This window comes from Sus scrofa, chromosome 9 (genome assembly GCF_054392235.1).
Source record: "Sus scrofa isolate SSC_HxYL_T2T_F1_AM1 chromosome 9, Sscrofa_HxYL_maternal_Yorkshire_Landrace_v2.0, whole genome shotgun sequence".
Taxonomy (NCBI): Eukaryota; Metazoa; Chordata; class Mammalia; order Artiodactyla; family Suidae; genus Sus; species Sus scrofa.
This window is the reverse complement of record NC_139391.1, coordinates 55,313,748-55,334,292: the sequence shown is the minus strand read 5'-3', so window position 1 is coordinate 55,334,292 and position 20,545 is coordinate 55,313,748. Positions and strand designations below refer to the sequence as shown.

The 20,545-nt window shown below is 39.0% G+C and overlaps 1 protein-coding gene across 10 annotated transcripts in view; it reads left to right on the top strand.

Moving 5' to 3' along the window:
* LOC110255457 (uncharacterized) overlaps positions 1–20,545 on the top strand; it is a 73,136-nt gene that overhangs the window by 17,809 nt on the left and 34,782 nt on the right. For 4 of the 10 annotated variants that reach the window (XR_014816739.1, XR_014816740.1, XM_084978377.1 and 1 more), the window contains one exon: positions 1,357–1,394. Coding sequence is in view for 2 of the 10 variants with exons in the window: in XM_084978377.1 (XP_084834503.1) it covers positions 1,357–1,394 (38 nt within the window). In the remaining 8 variants the exon portion in view is untranslated. The other 6 variants (XR_014816743.1, XR_014816742.1, XR_014816741.1 and 3 more) reach the window with 4 other exon arrangements.

Genomic DNA, 20,545 nt, shown 5'->3' with positions numbered 1-20,545 from the left:
GAGTGCCCGACTCAGGGAAGAGATGGATCCCAGTACTGGGATGAAGCAAAGTCAGTTTTAGCTGACCTGGTGCAGAGGAAGGGAAAGAGCATTTGGCACCTGTGGGAATGCCGAAAAGGAGGAGAAAAAAACAAGCCTCGTTTGTTCATGTATTTATTTAACAAATATTTACTGAACACTGAAGAGAGAATGAACAACAAAAGGCTCAGAATGGTTGACCCCAGGAGGGTTGCCCTTCTTCTCCAGGACACCTCCATCTGCCCACCTCCTCCTGAAGTCAATAGGGTCTTCACTAAAATCCTTGAGTGCAGGCTCAGTCCAGGCTCTTCAGTGGACCTTTCTAGGTGTATGTGTGCCAGACATCTGAGTTTAGAAGATGGAAAACCTTGCTTTCTACCATTCCCATCACAAAAGGTAACAAATTGTTCACTGGACAAGTGCACTGGGCAATGGGCAATGGAGGACTCTGTAACCCACCTAGACAGCTGGGCTTTGAGACTGTGGAGCCCACATTGTGCTTTTCTGTGTCACCTTTGCTTTCGGTCATGGAGCCTGCTCTGTGTCCCAGCTGAAAGTACCCCCATCCTTCTCTTAATCACCCTTTTTGCACCTCTCTTGGGATATGTATGCACTTTCTACTTAAGGTTACATTTATTTGTGTTCACGTCTGCGCTCCACAACGGCTCCCTGAGAACATGATCAAGTTGGTTATCTACCTGTCCTCCCTGTCTCTGTCAACAGGGCGTTTCCAGAGTAGGCACTCACGGTGAAATGAATGCTTATATGTTAAATAACATATGCCAGGCAGTATTCTATTTTATCCTCACAACACTTCTATGAGGTAAGCGAATTTATCAACATTTTTCAAATGTGTAAACTGAGGCACAGAAAGATTAAGTAATTAGTGAAATGTCAGAGAGCTTATAAATTCTGGAGCCAAAATTTGAACCCAAGAAATCTGGTGCCAGAGTCCAAGACCTTATCTATTTTGCTATACTGTCTGTTGAGTGCCAGATCAATTGATGCATGGATGGACTGATGAATAAGAACAAAACTGGAGGCATAGAACCCTGGAGGTGGAGCACGGAGGAAGAATGACCAATGGAAATACATGGGACTGAGAGTGTACCTTAAAAACCACAGAAGTAAAGCTGGCCAGTTAACGATAATTGTTCTAATGCCCTGTTGGAAAAGTGTGGAAGTACTTTCCCAGGATTGTAAATAAGTTTCTCCAGTGTACATACCAAACCCTACCAAACTGCAAGCATGGGGTTTACGATGACTGAGAGTAATCTTGAATTCTACCATGCTAAACTTAAAATAATTTTTATTTCCCTTTTCTCTTTATTTCCCCAGATTCCTCAAATCATTCTTCAGCCCTCACTTTGGTCACGTAAGTGCCATAAAATAATCATAAAGATGCCTTAGAGGAGAACTTATTTGCTTTACAAGTTAGAGGTCAAGCTTAAGGGTCTTTTCCATTTTGTTGAGAATAAATGATGTTTCTGAAGAGTTTCTAGCTTATCTATTGAACCCCTCTTCAGCTGGGAAGGCTGAGCTAGAGGGATGATGGTGGCATATAAAGGATTGGTATTTTATTTGAGGTGTGATGTAGAATAATCCCTGCTCTGGATCATCCCCTCCTCCATCCCAGATCTCAGATACCAGTGGATATTGCCTCTAAAGTTCCTCCAGCTCCAAATCACTCTGAGTATTCAGAGACCTGGGTAGCTGTTCAGAGTGCTTACAGACCCTGGGTGTCAGCCACTGCTGGGGGTGGCATCACGTCCCCTTTCCTCCAAGTGCCACTTACCAAGGTGCTAGAACAGATCATTTACCAAATCAATTCCCATATATGTGAGAGTTGCAGATCTGTGTCACCAAGTCTGTACACATACACCTGACAGGCAGGAATGCATGTTCCTAATCAGAGAGAACAAGAGGAAACAAGAAATTTTAACTAAACTTTCTAAGCACTTCCGTTGGAAGGTACTTCTTAAAAAACTGGTGAAATAATTTAAGAAGACAACCTTGAGAAAATAGCATCTTGGAATTAAGCAGAAGTAGGAGTAGGAGGGAGGCTACTGCTAGTGACACAGTTCCAATGTCTGCTTTTTATTGGTAGGCCTGGGAGGTGGGGGATTCCAGTTAAATGCGCTGGAGCTAAAGACTTACAGACATTCCTCATATAATTTATGGCTCTGCAAATTGCCCTAATTTGTTTTTAAAAAAACACATTATTGAGAAAATTTACATTTTTTATAGTTAAATAAGCATTATAACTTATAGACCATGGGCTTTTATTTATTTACTTCCTTATTCATTTACTTGTTTACTCTTAATTGCCTTTCCATGTATATTATTCATCTTGTTATTAGAGGATTAATCTTTCTCTTATTTATTTGTAAATACTTTTTAAGATTATTATTATTATTTAAGATTATTATTATTAACTATACACACCTACTATGTATATAGTTTCCTGCACCCCAAAACACCAGTCACATAGTTCATGCTTGATAATGGTGCTCATTTTTTTCTTTCGAATCCTTAACATATTAGTCATAGTTATTTTAAGTTCTCTATCTGATTATTTCACAAATATCTGCCACATTTGTGCCTGGTTCTGATACTTAACAGCTCTTCAAGTTGTGTTATTTTGACTTTGTTTTTGTCTTTTAGTATGCCTTATAACTTTTTGCTGAATAGTGGACAAGACTTATTAGGTAAAAGGAACTAATATAGGTAGGCCTTCATTCTAAGGTTTTATTTTATTTATTTTTGTTTTTTTTCTTTTAGGGCCACACAGAAGTTTCCAGGTTAGGAGTCGAATTGGAGTAGCAGCTGCCAGCCTACGCTGCAGCTCACAGCAACGCCAGATCCTTAACCCACTGAGTGAGACCAGGGATCAAACCCACATCCTCATGGAGATTAGTTAGGTTTGTTACTGCTGAGCCACAACGGGAGCTCCAGAGGTTTTATGTTTTTGTGGCTACGAGTTAGACCGTAGGTGTAGTTAGAGGTGTCAGAGGCCAAAATTTTCTATGTTGTCCTTGTTTTATTTATTTATTTATTTTTTCTCTTGCATTTTTGGACTTTCCTAGGAACTTTTTCTTAATTATGTTTTAAGACTTGTACTTCTTTTACTTAAAATACCTGTGACTGTATGGGAACCCTATTACTGTGGTAATAAATGTGGGGATGGGAAATTTCCTATAGTCCTATGATTAGGTCCCAGTCTTTTAATGAGGCTGTGGCCCTATTGTGATACTCACAGTGTTTCTCAGTCCCTCTCCTCCTTCTGTGACATAGGAAATCTGGGGAGGAATGCAGCCGGGTGTTTCTTATGCCCCCATGTGGAATGATAGAGCTGGCTTACATTACATATTTCCCTTTTTCTAGGTTTGTGAGGGTCTTATAAAGCACAAGGTGATTAGGCTCTGATAAAGCAGAAGGCAGGCTTTTGTTAAAGAAAACAGAATGCCCGGAGTTCCCGTTGTGGCGCAGTGGTTAACGAATTCAACTAGGAACCATGAGGTTGCGGGTTCGGTCCCTGCCCTTGCTCAGTGGGTTAAGGATCTGGTGTTGCCGTGAGCTGTGGTGTAGGTTGCAGACGCGGCTTGGATCCCGCGTTGCTGTGGTTCTGGTGTAGGCTGGTGGCTACAGCTCCGATTCGACCCCTAGCCTGGGAACCCCCATATGCCGCGGGAGTGGCCCAAAGAAATAGCAAAAAAAGAAAAAAGAAAAAAGAAAGAAAACAGAATGCCTCAGGCTTATTTCAAAATGATTACGTTTCTCTTCTTAAAGGAAGCATGTAGGAATGTTTCTCAGTTCCTCACCCTAACAACCTGATAGGGTAGCTGGAAGTAAAACACATCAAAGTGTGGCCATTCTCCTAAGAGTGGAGCCCCAGCCCCTAGCATTTTTAACTCTCAAGATCGTACTGAATCTCTAACAATCCACTAATAAGAGTTTAAGTTCTCCTATTGTGGTGATGGCTCCAGAGGTGGACTTCTGTCTCTGGGCTGCTGCTCTGCTGAGCTATGATTATCTGACTCCACCGATCTCCCCAATTTGGGGAATAGTGGTTTGAGGGAAAGTTCATCCTGAAGGGCTCTAGCCCATTCTGAGAGCTTTCTGAAGGTGTGGAAATTGGACTTCTAGGTTCAGAGCCTAACCATTCAGCAAAAGCACCTTCACTGAGTGGGGTACCTCATTAAGTGAAGACTCAGTATTGTGGGATGGCAATGAGGTAGCACGTGTCTGGTAGAGGATATGAAGATGCTGCTAATGTTATCATGACCACTGTCTGCTCACCAGCCAGTCATCTGCTGTGCAGAGAGATCATAAAAAGTGTATTGAATCTAATTTATTGCCCAGCTAAGACATCTGTAAGTGTTATAGGAACTCTGAGCACATAATGGGGGTGGGTGGGCTTAGGGGTCTTATACCTTGATATATTTGAACTTTTGGACCTCTTACGAATAGGGTCATGTGGTTGCTTCATTATGTGGTGAATGGTCTGGAACATTCTATTTTAATCCTGAACTTGGTAGAGGGATATTCCACTTAAACAAATATGTTGCAATGAATTGAATTTTTAAAGCTCCACCTGAAGTCAAATTACAGAATTGTGTTTTCAGCAGATGAGGAGCAGGCATTTACAGCAAATGAGACCTGAGAAAGCAGGCCATGCTTTTAGTTGAGGCAAGACATGTTGAGGGTAGTGGTGGCTTTGTTATAGGATAATAATTCCATGGGTCAGGAGACACCATTTGGGTGAAGTCTTAGAACACCAGATGGCATGAGTAAGTGTACAAAGTTAAAACATCTGCAGATTTTTCTATATGGAATAAAAAGCAAATACAATTTTAAAAAGCAATGAAACCCATAAAGTTTATGGATTGGCTTTGAAAGGGAATAAGCAAGCTATATGGAGACACTAGAGAAGTTAAAAATGAGTACTTCAAAGAGATCAGCAAGTGTTTTCTGGAAACTTCTTTTCCTCTGAACCTTTTTTTTTTCTCCTATTATAAAAGTAATTATAGAAAATTCTGAAAACATAGAAAAGAATAAAGAAAATATAAATCCTACTCAATCTTAAAATCCAAAGTAGTATCTGTTCCCAATTCAGTGTATGTTATTACATCCTTCCAGCCATTTTCCCCCCAATAGTGACTTAATCCACAGTTATCAGGCAAGATCTCTCTGTGGATTTAAATATTTGAACCAAGACCTGAATGTCATTTTATTGCTAGCATTAGAGATAGCACCAACAAAGAGAGTGTAAGAATGTGGGATAAATTTGGGGCTTGATAGCCTCTGAGGCCATCTCCAGTTTAGTCAGTGAAATTTGGGGAAAAGGACAGCTCTTCAGTAAAATAAGGAATTGCCTCATCTGGCATTTTCGGGGGAAAGTATGTTCCATAAGCAACCAGTGGTGAAGATGTTAATTAGTATTCACTGGCAAACATAGTTTCATGATAAAATAAGTTAAGAAAACAAAATAGTTCCATGATAAACTTAGTTTAAACATAGTTCCATGATAAAATAAGTTGGGTTGAATAAAATCAAACAGATTTCTCTACTGCAGAATTTCTCATACGGTTTCATAGGCTATTATGCCGTGCTGATCTCTGAGACACGAAGTGGAGTGTATGCAGCATTTCTCAAACACTGACCAAGAAGACAATGGCAGAAGGAACTCACATCCAAAGTACACCCTTGGGGAAATTTCCCCCTGTATCCATTTGGAATGATTCTCTGCTCATGTTTCTAGAGATGTAGGAGGGAGCAGTCAAATATGCTGCAAAGCATAGTCATGAGACGCTATGGCAGAGCTACCAAGACGACTTTGCCAAGCAAGCAGCAGGGCACCCTATGTTCCATCAGGCACTCAAGAATTATCAAAAGAATCAACTGAAAAAGCAGACGAGGGGCTACTGTCCTGGAGGAAGTCAAAGAAAGAAGGTGGTAAATCACCAGACATGAGTCAGAGAGCATCACAGAATTAAAGCAAGGCAGTCACTGACTCAATCCAGCGATGCTTGTGCCCATTGCAAAGCATAAACAAAGCAAATAGGCTAATCAGAGCCTCGTGGAAGCTACATTTCTCCTGGGTTATCTCTTTGGGATTAGAAACTTCTTTTTGCAGTTGAAAGCATTCACGATGGAGGCTACTTTCTTGGTTTTAAAGAAGGCATGTCTTAGGAAAGTTACTTTTTAAATTGGGCTGTGATGATACAATTCACTCTCCTATGGAGGATTGTGTTGTTTTTAGTAGAAGTAAGTAACCTCTGCTCACTCTGACACTGTAATACTCCTGTGGGAAATAAGGCAAATGATGCAGTTTAGAGAGAGGTTAAATAAATGAAGTCAAGAGTGTAGCAGTAATAAGGCAATGTGTCTTCAAGAGGGTCATGACAATTATTTTATGAATATATATCACTTGTACAGATCGTCAAAGGGTTGGAAAAAAACAGGCCTTGTAGTTCCAAGTCAGAGAAAAAGCTTCGCTCAGGAGGGATCTTTACTATGGAGGAATTGGCAGTAGTAGAAATGGCATGGGCTTTAGAGGAAGACGGATCTGGGTTTTAATTCTGCTTTTCTTGAATCTCTTTTGCCTCGCACCCAGGCCAGGACTGGAGTCAAGCCATCAGTGCACAACCGTAAAGGGTTGCAAGATCCCAAATCTCTTGCATCATGCTCTGTGTTAGTTCTTTAGCAATATGACGTGGGCATGGGCATTTTACTGTTCTCTCAAAGCTTTAATTCCTCATCTGAAAATTTGGATTAGTGTTCTTCAACTCATAGAGTTCAAATAGGGTCAATTTTGAGTATACCTAAGGTGTCCGGCAAGGTTCTCAAGTACGTACTAAGTGACAAAAAGTATTCACTCAACAAGTCATTAGCAGGCCAGGCATATTTTGCCTTCTTTGGTGTTCAAGTTACAGGTTATCAATGTTGACATTTTCTCTAAATGGTAATAAAAGACCTTGATTATCAGTCTCTCATGTTCCAAGGGAAAAGCTATTTAATCTGAAATGGCTGTGTAACTTCGGAAAAATGATTTAACAGCTCTGTTTTCTGTCTTGTATCTTTTGAAATAACTTCATCACATCCTAGAACAAAAGAGATTTGGAGTTAGGAGCCCCAGGTAAGAGGCATAGCTTTTTGCAATTTTAGACCAAGCCCCTGAAAATTTCTGAGTCTCTGCTTCCGTATGCATAAATGCCAGTGCTACTTGCTCAATTTATTTCAAAGTAATAGACTCAGGAATAATTTAGATAAAATATTGGGAAGTATCAAGCAGAATGTAGCTCTATGTTGATATAAATGGAGGCAGGAGACTCACATGTATCTGCTGTGGGAGGCTCCATGAAGGCACAGGGATCTCGGGCTGGAAGGTAAGAAATCACGGTTCTTAGTCTAATTATATCTGCCTATGTTGTCTTAGACATCTAGTTTTACCTTTTTGTTCTTATTTTATTATCTGGTTAAAAAAAAAATGGGGGGGAGTGGAAGAGAAAGAGATTTAAATAGGATTCTAAGATTTCTCACTGTTCCCCATTCTAAGAATCTACAAATATCACAACTTCTCTGTTCTGCTTCGATTACAAGGGCTAGAGTCCACATTTATTAGTCTACTTGGATGCACTTGTTTCTGGAGAGATACCTGCCAGAAACATATGGTGTCATTTGTTTCTGTAAAATTACATCTTTTACATTTTCTCTCAGAGGAAACACATACACCATTTGGCCTCTTTTTCAAAAGAACATTTTGCTCACATTCTTGCTGTTCAGATACCAGGTGCCAAGAAGCAAGCGATCCCACAAGAATTTCAGTTTGGCGCTACTGAGGACAAAGAGGTCATTTAAAAATTTCTCAGTCACAGGCAGGTTCAACACCTAGTTTGAAGTATGGATCCTGATTAATTGGGTTGTCATTTTCAACAGTTCTGAGCTTTGGCCTTTCCATTTGCCAGAAGAGAAAAAAGAAAGCTTCATTCCTATACTTAATTTTCACAAACTTGAGCCAACAGAATATGACAAAGGCTGGCTGTTTCTCAACCATGAGTTTCTTCTCCCTACAATACTTAGTGGTTCTTTTCAGTTGTCAAATTGAGGTAACACATAAAACTAAAATTCAAAAGCAAGAAACTACTCCCATGAGATTTGTTGTCAACAGAAAACACACACACACACACACACACACACACACACACATAGATAGATGCAAAGATAAAAATACACATTCATTTATCACATATACATAAGATATTTCTTATTCTTTGCTAGTCCCTTTGGGTTTTTTAGGAGACAGAATTTTTGCTTCCATTATATGTTTGCTTTGGTCTTCTTATTTCTTAATCAACTAGTTAAGAGTAATATATATTTATGGTGATGGTAATGACAGCTGGCACAAACAAGTGCTTATTATATGCAAGGCTTTGCATTAAGCTCTTTACACACAACACTATCCCCACAAACTCTATGAGATCAACATTGTGATTATTGTTTGAACTTTATCGATGAAGAAACCAAAGCCTGGAGAGACCAAACACTTACTCAAGGACACACAGTGTTTGAGCTGGTCTTCAAATCAAAGGACTTCTGATCCCAAATCCCAAGTTTTTGGCTCCTCTTCTCTATTCTTCACACCAATTCCCAAATATGAAATCTCAATCAACCAAAATCTTTTTAAAGCTACAAGATGTTGAAACCCTAACCCAGCAATAACTAGTAAGCACCTATTGTCTAGCCTGAATTAAACCACTCCCTAGGTATGAAGCAAAGAGTTGGTAGAATCCATTCTTAGTCTTGAAGAAGGAAGGGACACTATATTACAGGTTGAACTTGAAATAGGACTATTTTTAACAACAGAAATGGCAATTGAATGTAGATTTACATATCCAAAGTATTATATATTTGGCACCTAACCAGGATATTTTAAATGTGAGCTGCACAGGAAATATAAGCATGTGAATGAAGCATTAGCCAAAGGCTTTAGAGATCTGTGGCCATGAAAAGAACTGGAGAGGACAGGCTTTGACACAGACATTCACATACAGTAAAAATAAAAGTAAAAACATATACTAATCTACTGGCCAAAAAATATATATTGCTAGGCTTCAATCTCTGTTGTAGAAAACAAAATTCCCTAGCAATTTAAAAAAGGGCCGCTCACTGACAACCAGAGTTTTCAGAAAGCTGTGCAGAAATGCAAAATCTTGAGGTGAGCATTTGGGGCAAAGCAGAATTGAAATAAAGAGAATTATACCGTGAAATGACCACAAAACTTTTAGTATTTTCAAACTACCTGGTCCTTGTAATATTTTACTGCAATACAAGAAACTATGAATCATCTCAAAATGAATACAATCATCTTTGGGGAAAACATAACACCACTCATAATGTAGTCTTGTTAGAATAGGTTCTACCCATTATGACAATAAATTAACAAATATTCATCAAATGTTTCAATGTGCTCTGTGCTGTGCCAGATATTGGAGAGAGAACAAACGAGTACAACTCAAGGTTCTCATGCTCACAAAATTGCCAATTTGATTTTTAACTATCCTTGAGTTTTAGTTTATATTCCAGCTGGTGGTGGGTGATAATCAAGGCGAAATGCCCAAATCCTTCCCTGTGGGGAATTTGCTGCTTGCTTCAGCCTTTCATGGAACTATTATTCCTTTTTTTTTTTTTTTTTTTTGGTCAAATGGTGTCCACACTCTAAGGGCAAGGCCCTGCCTGCCTAGCTGGGCAGAGAGGACCGCCCAGCAGCTCTTCCCCAGGGAAGTTTGATCCCATCTCACAGTTATTCCTGGAGGGGGAGGTGCAGCTCTGTGCTAATTAAGGCAATGTTGGGAGTGACAAGTAAATGAGCACAGGGCTACCCCAGCTCTGCCTGCCCTTTCAGAAAGTAATCAAGTCAAATTATCTATGAGAAGAAGCTAGGCTCACGGTTGAGGGGGCGTGCAAATGAAAACCAGATGCAGACAGAGGCTGACTTGAGAAAGTCCAGGAGCTTTATTTGAGAGAGAGAGAGAGAGAGAGAGAGAGAGAGAGAGAGAGAGAGAGAGAGAGAAAGGAACAGTGTTTTCTCCCTACCCCCAGCCTCTACTTACTTTTAAATACTTTGCTTCCTCTCTTGTTCATGTCTCCCCATCTCTGTTTGTTTCCTTCTTGGAAGGAGGAGCCCAGAGGATGCTCTGACATGAATGTGCCTGAACTCTGGGTGAACTTCTAGCAATGATAGGAAGGGGCCAGGACTGATTTGAGTCTGAAGGTGCAGACTGCAACTTTTGGTTCAGACTGCAAGTCATTTGTGGATCCTTGTGATTTCTTTAGGCTGCTCGTTCTCTACCAGGCAGTGTTACTCACCAGGGTACATCTGGTAATGTTTGGAGACATTTTTTGATTGTCACGGTGGTGAGGGGTTTGGATACTGACATCTGTTGGATAGAGGGCAAGGATATTCCCACAATGCACAGGACCGCCCCCCACAACATAGAATTATCTGGCCCCAAATGTCAGTAGTGCCCAGATTGAGAAAACTGCTTGACTAGGGACCATTTGGCAGTCTATAAGTATAAAAATGAGAGATGGAGTATCCTTTGCCACTGCCTCTGTGGAACTGTAGCCCCTCTTCTTTATCAAGTGCCTGGCATTTCCGGTGTCCTCATTTGAAGCTGGAGGCTGAAGCCACATTAGAGCCAAACTCTCTTCTGATGATATCATCCCCTTGGAGATAAAGCCGTGGTGATGTAAACCCTCACCTGTGGGCTCTCTCACTGGGCTGCAGTCCTTATTCTTCCACTTATGTCTGAGAACCATAGTTCCCTTTCTGAACAGAACCACCTTCAAGAAGTGCCACCCTAGCAGATATTGGGCACCCATCACATCACCTACTTCTCTCCTCCCCTCCCCCCACTTCGCTGTGTATCCCGTGACATCAGGAGGACTTAAAGGGCTTAGAGAGGAGAAGAAGCCCAAATAGGTGAGTGCCTATGGAGTGTGCGGTGGAAACGGAGAAATCCAGTCACTTTGTCTTCAGGCCATACACTACATGGCAAATGGGTCTCTCAATCCCAGGCATTTCTAGATGGGTTGGTGACAGTCGACAACATTCATACTGAGCAATACAGGATCAGGTAGTTCAGCAGTGGAAAGGGGCAGATGGCATGGTGTTGGTGTCACCATAGTGCCCCTTGGTGCCTGATTCATTTTTTTTTCTTAATACACGTCCCTTCCTATGCCCACATGACCAGGTGACCAGCCCTTCTAAATTGCTTTCACTGTATCTTATAAAATTCACAGAGTTAATCTCTGTTTCAGATTCTGTGTATTCTTGTGAGGGGCTGTCCATCATTTCTGTTTTCAACAGAACAAATACAGTTCAGCTGGTTGATTGTTTCGAAGTTCCAGAAAGAGAAACAGAGGAAATTTCTAATCTCCAGAGCCCGCTCAGTGTTTGTTTTGATGGAGAAATGAGCTCCGAGGGAAGAAGCGACTGTGTGACTGTGGGTAAGGACAGGATTCCACTAGAGGGTGTGGTGACATTGACAGCTTTCAGTAATCAAACGGACAGTTGTCTGTACCTGATCAGGTGTGTCTGGGAGTGGGCATTCCAAAGATTAGGGCTCTCCTGCCCCCACACTGGGCTGGAAGGCACATTGTCTCATGCCAGGCTTTATCAGGGGGCAATGCAAGCAGGAAAATTTAGATTCAATTTAGAAAAAAAAAATACTTAGCTGCTATTTCTTATTTTCTCCCTTCTGTTCTTTTTTTTTTCTTGGCTCATAGACACACACACACCGAAAGCCCTATTTCAAAGGGTTTTCCCTTTGCCATGGCAAAAATACCAAATGCCTGCAAAGAGGCTCCGAGGGTGCCTTGGATACTGATGGGCTTGAACAAAATGATTTTTGGATGCAGTGAATATAACTCAGTCAGCAGCAAGTGGATTATATTTCTCCTAAAATCCACATCATGTTAAATGAAAGGAAGAGGCCTTAGATCAAAAGAGATGCTAAATTTCGTTCAGCCTCAAAAGATGATGGGCAAGTGCCTCACCTCCCCTGTTTTAAGTTTTTACTCTATAGGGAAAGGGGGCTACCCTAGATAAACTTGGATGCCCCTTCTAACTCTGAGAGTCTGTGGCTTTCTGAGCCAGAACGCGTCTTGTTCAGACATTCTTTCAGCTTTCCTTCATGGTGAGAATGGAGCTGATGACAGGTGAATGAGGTTGAGATCTGAAACGAGATTTGTCCAGTTGGAGAACTCCCGTTGGCCTTCACTCACTATATATATATATATATATATATACATATAAAGCAAAAAAAAAAAAAAGAAAAAAGAAAGAAAGAAAGAAACTCACACAAGCCATCTGGAACTGAGACACTTGTTTTGTTTTCAAGGGGCTGCACGGGGGAGAGGCAGCAATGATCAGGCAGTTCAAAACAGCCTCCTCAAAGTCTGATAGAACATCAGGAAATTGCATTGTTTCAAGGGCCTGGGTTCTGCTTAAGTTGAATGAAAAGCAGGAGTTGAATTTATACCACATACCACTGCATAGCCTTTTGTTCAGTCAGCCTCTGTTTGCTCACAAGGAATAGTGGCCTGAGTGATTGCAAACAGATGCAAGAAGGGTAACAGTGTGGTCTGAATAGAGGGGCGGCTAATATATGAAACTACATTTTTATGAGGCCACTCACAGGGCCTTAGGAGATGAGAAGATGGACTTCCACTTTGCTACAACCTCTTTAGACTGGTGGAGCAGATGCTCCTCTGTCCATATGGGCTGTAAGAACAAATATAACTTCAACAAAGTAGCTAGAATGAGAGAAACATCAGTTCAACTCTGAGTAATCAGCTCCAATATCAACATTACCTTTATTTGCTCAAGAAATAGTTATCGAGGGCCTGTGCTTATCAGGCAGTGTGATAAATGCTGGCGATGCAACAGGAGATAAAGTAGAAGTGATGTCTGCCCTCAAACTTATCTAGAAGGAATTAAAAAACAAACCTGTAAGGGCATATATGACAGCTTTTTGATGGGTGCCTGGTAGAATGGTCTTATTTAATCTTCCACCAAAATGCTGTTTTGTATAGTTGAATAAATAGATGTGTAGAGAGGTGAGTTGATCAGGTGGTCAATAGATTTCAAAATCTTTCAGATCCTTGCAACCTGCCATGCTCTCATGTACCACACCAATGTAACTCTTCGGAGACTTGTTTCCTCATCTCCATTGTGAAGATATGGAAAATAATTACTAGGAAATTGTCTTCCAAACATAATTCCTATTTGGCTACTAGCAAATTCCCAGGGCTCCACTTCCATAGGACTTTTAAAAATGTTTATCTTTTTTTTTTTTTTTTTCATTTTAGGGCCACATATTCAACATATGGAAATTCCCAGGCTAGGGGTCAAATCAAAGCTACAGCTGCTAGCCTACACCAAAGCCGCAGCCACGCAGGATCCGAGCTGCATCTGCGATCTACACCACAGCTCACGGCAGTGCCAGATCCTTAAACCGCTGGGTGAGGCCAGGAATTGACCCGCATCCTCATGGATTCATTGCCCCTGAGCCACAATGGGAACTTCTATCTTTGACTATTTTCTTTCCTAGATTTCTTTTTTATTTCTCAGAGTGCTCGTCAATCTTCTTTACTGTATCATTTTCTCTGGCTCCTTTGGAATGCTGGTGTTGCCCGAGATTTCATTTTTTTCTTTCCATCTTTTCTATTTTAGCTATTCTGGTGGTTACATAGATCTCATAATGATTTCAATTTCTATGTTTTTGGTGAATAAGGGGAGTTCCTTTTCATATGTTTATTAGAAATTTGGATATTTTCATTCGTAAATGCCTATTCAAATCTGTCTTTTCTTCCCCACTGACTTGTAGGAATTCTTTATATGTTCTTGATATTCATCCTTTATTTAGTAGATGTATATTACTGTGCTTTGACTTTTCCATCTCAGAAGTGGTTTTTGATAAATTTAATTATAGCACAATTTATTGATGAGCAATTGGTGGTTTCTTTTGATTTGTGATTTTTATTTTTGTGAACTATTTAAGAAATCTTTCATTGTATGGAGAGTCTCCTATGTTTACTTTTTTTTTTTTCCTCCATTTTCCTTCTTGTCTTTTTAGGGCTGCAGCTGCCACATATGGAAGTTCCCAGGTTAGGGGTCTAATCAGATCTTCAGTCGCTGGCCTACGCCACAGCCACAGCCACAGCAATGCTGATCCGAACCGCATCTGTAACCTACACCACAGCTCACGGCAATGCTGGATCCTTAACCCACTGAGCAAGGCCAGGGATTGAACCCATGTTCTCATGGATACTAGTCAGGTTCATTACCGCTGAGCCACGATGGGAACTCCTTTTTTTTTCTTTTTAATGGCTGCACCAATGGCATATGGAAATTCCTGAGCCAGGGACTGAATCAGAGCTGCAGCTGTGGACCTAAGCCACAGCTGCAGAAATGCTGGATCCTTTAACCCACTGTGCCTGGCTGGGGATTGAAGCCGCACCCCTGCAGTGACCAGAGCCACTACAATCGGATTCTTAACCCACTCCGATGTTTACTTCTAAAACTTTATCGTCATATCTCTTATATTTAGATTTCCTACCTACCTGGGTCAGTATTTGTGTATGTTGATAAGTGAAGTTACATGTGTCTTCATTTAGCTGTCCAATTAACCCATGACCATTTGTTGGTGAATTCATTCTTTCCTCCCTACTGATGTGTCATATTTGTGACATATTGGGAGCTAGTGTGTGCAAGTCTATTTCTACCCTTTCTATTCTGTTCCATTAGTCTATCTGTGCCCTAATACAACACTGTCTTAATTATGAGAGGTTCATAATAGCCTTAATATCCTACAGCATTTCTTCCAGCTTTATTTTTATTATTCCTGACCCTTAGCATTTCCAAATTTTGGTGTATATCAGCTTGTCAATTTGCATGCACACACATGTGCACCTGCTGAGATTTTAAATGGGATGGCTTTGAATCTAGAGATAGTTTGTGAAGAACTGACATTTTTTCCTATATTGAGGCTTCTGACCCATGAGCAGCATATAACTCCATTTATTCAGGTCTCATTCAATTTATCTCAATAGTGTTTTGTTTCCAGTGTAGATACATTGTACATATTTCTTCAAATTTGTTCCTGAGTATTTGAGGCTTTTTAATGCTGATATAAGTGGTATCCTTTAAAATTTTATTTCTTACAAGTTTGTTGCCAGTTCATAGACTTGAAGTTGGTACTGCACATTGACTTTGTAGATAATATCCTTGCTTAATTATTAATTCAAACAGGGTTTTTTTTTGTTCATTTGATTTTTAACATATCTTGTTGACTAAATATTGTACTGTCTTTCCCATAATTATGACTTATTTTTTCTTCATTGCATTGGCTAGAACCTCTGATACAATTTTTAATAAAAGTTGTGTTAGCATAAATCTGGTCTTATTACTGATTTCAGGAGAAAAAGTACAATATTTCCCCACGAAATCTGTAGGATTTTTGAAATATGGATTCTCAACTTAAGTAAATGCTATTTCTAGCTCACAAACAGATCTTCTCATGGATGGGTATTGAATTTTGTTGAATAATCTTGCTGCATCTAATCTATCAGGATTATAAGACTTTTTTTTCTTTGAATTTAGAGAATTTACATTAATCAATTTTCAAATGTCAAGCCTCCTCGTATTCCTGAAATAACCCTCTTGTCTTTTTAGGGCTGCACCTGCCACATATGGAAGTTCCCAGGTTAGGGGTCCAATTTGTTGGGCTGCATTACTTTTTCATATATTGTTATATTTATTTTGCTAATTACTTTTAAGGATTTTTTCATCTATGTTTAAGAGGAAGCTTGATCTGTAATTATCAATCATTATTGTCAAGCTTTGAAATCAATGTCTTATATAAGAAGCTGGCACGTGTTTACTCTTTCTATTCTCCAGTAGAAATATTAGAATATTTGGAAGAATTCACCAGGTGAAGCCATCCATTTCTATGTCTCCTTTGTCAGCTTTGATAAGTTATATTTTTTAAAGGAATTTTTGATTTTATTTAATTGTTGAAAATATTGGCATATAAGTGTTTATTATATTCTCTGATTATTTGAATGCTTATAATATCTATAGTTCTATACATTTTTCATTCCCACTGTTATAGTTTGAGTATCCCCACTTCCCTTTCCTAATCAGTCTTGCATGTTGTTAGGTTTTAGGCCTAAGTTATCCTTTCACTTGCTGTCCTATTAGGTTTTGCTTTCTCATATGAATTGGGAGTTATCATTCTTTATAACTCTGTAAATTATGCATATAGTGAAAATTGTTTCTTTCTTGACTATTTGATAAAATTGGCAAAATCAGTGAGGTATATAGATTTTCTTACGGGAAGATATAAAGTTACATAAGATTTATTACTTGACTAGAAATAAGACAGTTCAGATTTTTAATTATTGTTAGTTATTTTTTTTTACTTTCACAGGGAAACATCCATATAAGTTTCTGAACTCATTGATACAACCTGCTTCATAACATGTTATTATACTGTCAGTGTCAAAGAGTCACTATCTGATTCTTTTTCATTTCTAACAATGATTATTTTTGTCTTTTATATATGTCTTGTTCGGTCTCATCACATAGTTGGTTTAAAAATTTGTAATTGTTTCATATGTCAAATTTTAGATTTGTTGATAACATCTGTTTTCTATTTCCTTAATTTGTGATTTTCGCCTTTTTTTCCTTGCTTATGAACTGAACTTTTTTTAAAATCTTTGATAAGTTTGTTTTACCATTTTACCTTAAAGTGTATTTTATCTCACATTAATATAATCAGACCATATTTTTCTTGGTTGAATTTTTTGAATTGGGGCTACATTTTTTTTTTTTGGTCTTTTTAGGGCTGTACCTGCGATATATGGAGGTTCCCAGGCTAGGGGTTGAATCCAAGCTGTAGCCACCAGCCTACACCACAGCTGCAGCAACGTCAGATCTGAGCCACCTCTATGACCTACACCTCAACTCATGGCAGCGCCAGAGCCTTAACCCACTGAGCAAGGCCAGGGATTGAACCTGCATCCTCATGGATACTAGTCAGATTCATTTCAGCTGAGCCAAGATGGGAATTCATACATTTTTATTTTTAACCCTTCTGTATCCTTATGTTTTAGATGCATATATTATAACTAAATAGCTGGAGTTTAAAAATTCAAATACGATAATTTCTGTCTTTTACCTGAAGCATTTTATCACTTATGTTAGTTATAATTACTTATAGATTAGCCTATTTGTATACAACCATTTATTTTTTATTTGTATTTTCTTTTGACCATGCCTGTGGCAATGTGGAAGTTTATATATAACAATTTATCATGTAACTCTATTTGTCCCACCCTTCTGTGTTTCTTTCATTTTTTTGTCCTCTTCTAATCAATTATGTACTTATTCCCGATTCTCTTTTTACTTATACTAGTTCAGAAATTATGAATACTGTTTATTTTTTTTAACATTCGCTCTTGTAATTACAACATGAACATGCAACTAATCAAAGTGAATGAATAGCAAACTCTCCCTCATCCAGAAGGATCTTTGGTTTCCTTTTTCTTTTTTTCAAACTCCTTACTGAGATATAATTCCTACCATACAATCAACTATTTAAAGTGAAGAATTCAATGTTTCGTCATATATTCACAAAGTTGTGCAACCATTACCACAATCTAATTTCTGGAAAATATTCCTTCCCCCAAAAGAAACCACTTGTTCGGGAGTGGATAAGCAATGAGATTCTGCTGTATAGCTGAGGAAACGAAATCTAATCATTTGTGATGGAACATCACGATGGAGGATAACGTGGGTATATATATGTATATATATATATATATATATACACACACATATATATATATGAATGACTGGGTCATTTTGCTATACAGTAAACATTGACAGAACACTGTAAATCAACTACAATGGAAAAAATAAAAATCATGTAAACTTAACAAAATAAAAAAAGTAAAATGAGCTTGGGACAACAACAACAAAAAAGAAACCACTTGTTCATTAGCAATTATTCCTCACCTCCTAATATCCTCCCTCACCCCAAGCAACCATTAATCTACTATCTACTGGTACAGATTTGCCTATTCTAGATATTTAATATAAATAACATAATATATGATCTTTATGTCTGGTCTCTTTCTTTTAGCATAACGTTTTCAAGATTTATGACATTGTAGAATGTATCAGAACACTTTTACGACCGAATAATATTCTATTGGAGACATAGCACATCTTACTTATCCATTCATTGGTTGAGGGATATTTGTGTTGTTTCTGCTCTTCGACTGTTAATAATGTTATAAACATTCATGGACAGGTTTTTGTGTGACCATATGTTTCCTCTCTCCCACCCCTCCTCCCCTACCCTCTGCCTCCCTCTCCTTTTCCCTCCACTTCTCTTTTTTTCTTTTCTCTCTTTCTCTCTCCCTCCCTCTTTCCCTCCATCTCTTGGAATATGTGTCTGATAATTCCCTTTTATGAAATTTTTACTTATCTATTTCTGTTGCCCTTTTTTTACTAGTCTCACTCAAAGACACCTCACTTACTTATAAGTTTAATTATTTTTGACCACGTGGCATGTGGAAGTTCCTGGCCCAGGGATCAAACCCAGGCCACATCAGCAACCAGAGTCACTGCAGCAACAACACTGGATCCTTAACCTGCTAAGTTACTAGGGAACTCCACCTATTTATACTTTTAAACTTACCTTCGGTGAGACATTAATCCAAGATAACTGGAAGCAATAAATCCCTGGACACAAAGCCAGGGACACCTTTTCCTTATTACAGTCTGTATAACTACCATGAGACAAAGGTTGACTGAAAAGACCTACCTGTATTTAGTAACTTGAGTTGACACCAGCCAACTTATTATGCTTAAATGCTGCTGTTTATACAATACCTGTTACTAGCACTTGAGTTTGAATTAGCTAATGGAAAACAATAGAATATGTTATGATTAGAGGGACTATTGTATGTTCTAGTAAAGCAGACCAGGGTCAAAATTCTCTTTAACCTTTACCAGGTGTATTGTATTGGGCTTCAGTTTTTCCCATTTGTAAAATGAGGATAATGATAAGATCAATCTTGTAAGATTAATGCCAAGGTAATGCATTTAAAGATGTGAAACACCCAGCAAAATAATTGAAATATAGTAAAACTTTTAGTAAAGTTTAGCCCTGTGCTCATTATCTCTGATTATCAGGCAGTTCAAGAATGGGACACCGGGTAGGTCAGTCTTAAAGGAAATAGGATTTGGAAAGTTCACAGATCTTCAAGAAAGAGTGGTGACCTTCTGGAAAGTCAGGCAACACTCATGAAGGTACCAGCTCTCAAAAGGAGGGGATAGAGATATGAATGGTGCAGAGATTAATTTTACTAGTTCCACAATTTCTCCAGGGCTAGTCTAGGAAAATAAATTGCTTTAGGTCTAAGGTTCCTTGGGAAGTCTGTTCATACAACAATAGTACTTTGATGACTTTCTTAAGTGTGAGGTTGAAGAATGTGATAGAGGTTAGGTTCACATCTGAACAAGGACCTGCTTGATACTGCCTTATACTCATTTCCGCCCGTCCAGTCCTCCGAAACACAGCCCCAAAGAGAAGTTGCTGTAAATTCCTATTTTAAGATGTCAAGATAGGTGACCATGTACATAAGGGGAAAGGGGACAAAAGAAGGAAGCTGAAAGCTAAAGGACACAGAAGGACCTTGGACTCTGTGTGGTGTGTGGGAAGCATTAGAGATGCTTCCAGATGTGATTAACTACAAAGAAAAGCAAGGACTGTAACTGAAGCCAGAATAGTGCCTATGTCTAGGGGAGAGGCACCAGAAGGGATTGCAGGGCAAGGGGGTGGGGGTTATTTTGGTAGGGCTGTTTCTTGCCTTGTGTGGAGTTAACACTTATGATCATTTGCAAAACAAGTCTATAAATGTTTTATCCACATTTCTGTATTATCTTATATTTCTCAGGCTTAAAATTGAAAAGAATTACCATGTTAAAATTTAAAAATATTTAACAGCACTCATTACTTTGTGAAAGTATATTACACACACAGCCAGTTTTTAGTTATTTTCATTGATTACCCTCCTTAGAATGATTTATCATGTTCTGATCTCCAGCTGGTTTATTTTATTTATTTATTTATTTATTTATTTATTTATTGGCTATGCCCATGGCATGCAGGTGTTCTCAGGCCATGGATCAAACCCAAGCCACGGCAGCGACATCAAGTTCTTAACCCGCTGAGCCACCAGGGAACTCTCCTCCAGCAGTTTTATCCTTGACAACTGGCATACTTTAAGCCGTTTGCCACACTCTCAGATGCTGGAAGCAGTGCCTGGCTTTTACCCATTATCCAATTTAAAAGATAATAGTCACAATCTTTCTTACATCCATCAATAATCAATACCAGCTATTTGTTATTATAAATCCAAACAATGCTTATAAAGCGGTTTGTCTGCC